Source organism: Cylas formicarius, unplaced genomic scaffold, assembly GCF_029955315.1.
Source record: "Cylas formicarius isolate icCylForm1 unplaced genomic scaffold, icCylForm1.1 PGA_scaffold_7__23_contigs__length_41026272, whole genome shotgun sequence".
NCBI lineage: Eukaryota > Metazoa > Arthropoda > Insecta > Coleoptera > Brentidae > Cylas > Cylas formicarius.
Window position 1 is genome coordinate 21,707,279 of NW_026844352.1, and position 4,569 is coordinate 21,711,847.

Below are 4,569 nucleotides of genomic sequence, written 5' to 3' on the forward strand. Positions count from 1 at the left end.
TCAAATTATAAAAGAATTCAATTACTAGCAGATCTTCATCAGATGAATTAACTACTGGTTCAAATTGCGAATCAACTACGCCCAGGTTATTCGAAAACTTTTCAGATAATTCTTCCTTATTTATCGTTGACGAAATTGTTTTAGAACGCGAACATTTCCTTTCTGAATTCAGGGCATCTTTGTTAATTCTGGCAAGGGAACTAGAATGAACATTAGGCGAGTTATTTTGCTCTTTATCAGGACGTGTGTTGTTGAAGGTCTATGTTATACCCTCAGAAATATGTTAAAACAAAACAAGCAAAAAATAAGTTTTCTTATAATTTTCAACACATTTTTAAATTTACATATTTAAAAATTATTATTTTTTCACAAGTAAGTACCACATAAAAACTAAAACTGTTGGTCTAATTACGAACATTTTACTATTTAAATATCCCCATTAAAAACGTATAATGGATTTAAATCTGGAGACGGTGCGGGCTATTCGATTGGTTTCCTTCTTCCAATCTGCTGCCCCGGATATCTATTATTGAAAAGTTGTCTCACCAAGTAAAAACGAGTACCATCTTGCTGGGGATGTAGCTGCTTCGGTTATTAGGTTGTCGATTTCGTTTTTTAAAAACTGTAAATAAATTTCTCTGTTAAGATTACCTAGGATTAATATTGGCAAGTATCCCTGTCCAAACCATTAGTTTGTGTGTGTATTAGTTAATTAATCGTACAGTCCAAATTGTTGCCTTCTGTCACCGACATTTTCTTTTAGTTCATATTAAAATTGATTGTTGTAAGGATTATAGGAATGCAAAATTTCGTGAACTGTCGTGTGAGATATTCGAATGCTTTGCTTTCTTTCGGGGTTAATATGACCAGGACAGTCACTTCTGAAGCCTTATCTCTTACTGAACGTCTGCGTAATAAATTAATAACTTTTGGACATCTCCGAGTAAAATTGATTGACGTCCACTACACACTACACGAAACTAATAAATGGCAAAGATAAAGCAAAACGGTAGTTAAAAAATTACAAAAAATAAAATTAATTGCCAAAGATGAAAGGTTAATGTTAACAAAGAGATGCAGTTTATTTTTCCATTTTTGGCCCAATAACTAAGTTATTGCTTATTTTAATAATAAATTGACATGCTAATATCCAAAACTTTAAAATTTTATCTTGTTCGTAAAGATAAACAATTAATTCTTTTCGAAAAAATCAAGGTCGATCCTTTGATAATGTACATCCTGTATAAGTATTAATTAAATAAAATAAAACGCTAGACTGATTTCTAAATTGATTGCCTCATATGAATTCAATTAAAAACAACCAATATTTTTCAAAACAAAATGTTTTAAAACATAAATAAATAGCAAGTCATTCGAAACTCTCACTGAGTGTAAATTTAGTCAAAATGACTTAACTCCGAACTTATGACTTATTATTACGTTTTTATTGTTTTAGTTTCTTGTTTTCCGATCATTTGAAAGGTGTTATAAATAAATGCTATTTAATTTTCCTTGTGGTTATTGAAAAATCAGGACAAATAAAAGCTTATTTTTTATAGTAAGCTAAAAACAATAACAAAAAGAAATCCGCTTAGGGATAATAGGATATCCTGCGACACACGCGACAATAAAACTAGGTCTTTGCCCAGATCCACCGGCAGGTAAAACTTGATTGGAATACCGCCTCCGTAGGAAGCATAATGCAGGCACAAATGTACCCGAATTAAATACGACAACTATGCTACAAATTTTTAGACTGTTTTGAAGGGCCGAGAATAAATTTTATAGAATAGGCCGCTAGCACTGAGTGAAATATATAGACCTGTTACGTCAACTAGCTGTACCTATCAAATGGTTATAAGCATTTTTTTCAAAAACTAATAATAATCAGCGATTAACTTTTTTTTGAAATTCAGAAAAATAAATTTCCTATTAAAAACATGATGATTGATGATGATGGAAATGATTGATTTAGTCTCAAAAGGAATTTTCACAATTTTCGTTAGGTTTTATTTATGAAATTAAGAAAAATTTATTTCGAAAATATAGGTGAATTTTATTTTCACGTGATCTGATAGACACCACTCGTTAAACGCAGCTTATATAACGTAGCCAGTCTCGCAACTAATAGAACACGTGTACAAGGGTAGAATTTTGTTTTGAATATATGTTTTGGTATGGAATGTAGAACAAGGTGTTTAAAAAAAAGTGGATTTCGAAAATATAGGAGAATTTTGTTTTTACAGTTACTCATACCATTCGTTGATAACATTTTAATTTTCTGCAACTTTTTTGTTTTTAGAGATATCAAGGTAAACAAAAAAAAAGCAAAATGTAGTTAGTAGTCAATTATATTTCCAAGTGATGTATAGAATAAAACACAATCAATTTTCTGACACGTAGGCCTACATCATATTTTTAAAATGGAACACCCTGTATATAATAGACGTGTTTAATAGAATATCTTGTTCCGATTACAATGATGTAACACACTTTCAATTTTAGTCCATTCGTTTTGACAAATCGGAAATTTTTCTATAATTTCAAAGAGTGCCATGATTGATTACAAAAACAATAATTATTTACAAATTAAAGTACAACAAAAAAATTAAAAAATCATTAACTATTCTAAATACTGCTGTATATGACCGCCATTATCCTGAACGAGAAATGCATTCTCATACACTCTAATTGTATGATGTCTTGCATTTAGTTACTTTTCGGGATTGTCACGATTCCACGACATTATTACAAGGAGTTCTTTGCACGTGATTGTTTATGCGTCCCCAAAAGAAAAAATCCATTAAAGTTAAGCGGGAGCTGATGGCTGGCCAATCCATAGTTCCGTCGTTCCCTGTCCAACCTTTGGTATATTCCAAGACAAATTTTAAATTGCACAACATTGTGAGGAGTGGCACCGTCTTGATGCTGTATAATCAGCGCTGATATATTTAAGGGTAAATCTTCTATATATTTGGTGCTCTAGGAGTTGCAAGTAATGATCTCCAGTTAACTTTTGATCAATAAATATCGAACACAAAATATGCCCATCTATGACACCACACCATACTTTAATTGATTGGTACACCTGGATTTTTATTTCAGGTTTGTCTAAGATTATTCAAAGATCAATATCGTGTATTTTGTCTATTACAACCTTTTCTTGTAGTGAACCAACTTTCATCAGCCCATAAAATGTTTTTCAACATTTTTTTATTCTTATCATGTCTGTTTAAAAAATCCAAACAAAACTGCATCCTCCTTTGACATTGTTCTGCACAGTTTTTGATTTTTATGAAGTTTAAATTCCTTATTTTTAAATTCTTTCAAAACTGTCAACTATAACTGGTTCTTTTTAGCTAAGCTACTTCGCCTAGTTTGAAAAACTATATATTATGAATTTGTCGGTTCTATAAAGAGAACAAATTATAAATCACCATTTCCTTATCGGCCATATTTTTTAGAGATGTGATTGTTCTACAATATTTAAAGGCTATTCAAATGCTGACAGATAATATACTATGCCTTGGTGTCAGTCTGCACGCCTGCAAGCTTATAGAAAACTACCTTAAAGATACAATGGAACTTGCGAAACTTCAAAGTGAGCACTCCAATCCTAAAACTATTGCAATTGGTGTCCTCGGGGCTCCATCCTTGGGCCATTACTGTTCACACTATACACATCAATTATACCTTTCGGCTTCCATTGATGGCAATTAATCTAAAAAAGAGCCAAGTAGTATTGTTTGGATGTTCCCGAAGGTCTTAAGTGTTTAACTGTTTCTACCAATCTGGGACTATTGCTTGATGCCGATTTATGGTGTTCGGATACTTTTTAAATCAGAATTTTAATAGCAGTTTAATTTTTGTGACACTGTGTACGGTCCTAATTGTTACGTACGTTTGATTTGGGGTACCAGGCGATATGACCGGGATGTTTGTGCTAAAATGGGAGAAAGCGGGTGGTTGTATGGAGACAAGGAGATATTATAGTACCATAGTATCAATTTAATAAAATATTAAGTAAAAGAAACCCTCAATATCTACCTATCTGAAAAAAATAAATTTAGATAAGATAGTCGAATAAAGCATGAAATAAGTGAACGTCAATAATAATGATAGGTTTGACATGATTTTGGACTGGAAAAGAAAAGTACAATCAGAACGAGATCGATTCGAAATAATATAAATAATTATTCCCTTTAATGAAGGAACACTTATAAGTAGAATGATTTAGGTTGATTTTATTTTCTTTTCATTTCCTTTTTTTTCTCTTCTCAGCTTTGCTTTTCAGTTTGTATATTCTGTTACTGCTACAAATAATTAATTGTAGGTCAAGTGCGGAAATATTATTTCAACATTGCCTTTTGTAATGTATTTACAATAAAGTCATATTATTTTTATTTGCAAGTACTTTTGACAAAAAATAGCTAAAACACTAAAGCTGAAGAATTTGGGTGACGAAATAAATTCACCGTACGTACTTGGGTTGGGTTCGCTGTAAGGAATAACTTCGACGCTTCCACTATTGTTTAGATGTCGCTTCTACTTTAGAGTGGGACAGAAATC

At 31.6% G+C, this 4,569-nt stretch overlaps 1 protein-coding gene across 1 annotated transcript in view; it reads right to left on the reverse strand.

Annotated features, from left to right (window-relative positions):
- Positions 1 to 399: 399 nt before the first annotated feature.
- The window catches only part of LOC132705278 (uncharacterized), a 40,094-nt gene continuing 35,924 nt past the window's right edge, over positions 400 to 4,569 (reverse strand). Inside the window, exon 4 of the mRNA XM_060675767.1 lies at positions 400 to 622. Coding sequence (XP_060531750.1) covers positions 527 to 622 — 96 coding nt within the window. The 3' untranslated portion in view covers positions 400 to 526. The remainder of the gene's footprint in view (positions 623 to 4,569) is intronic.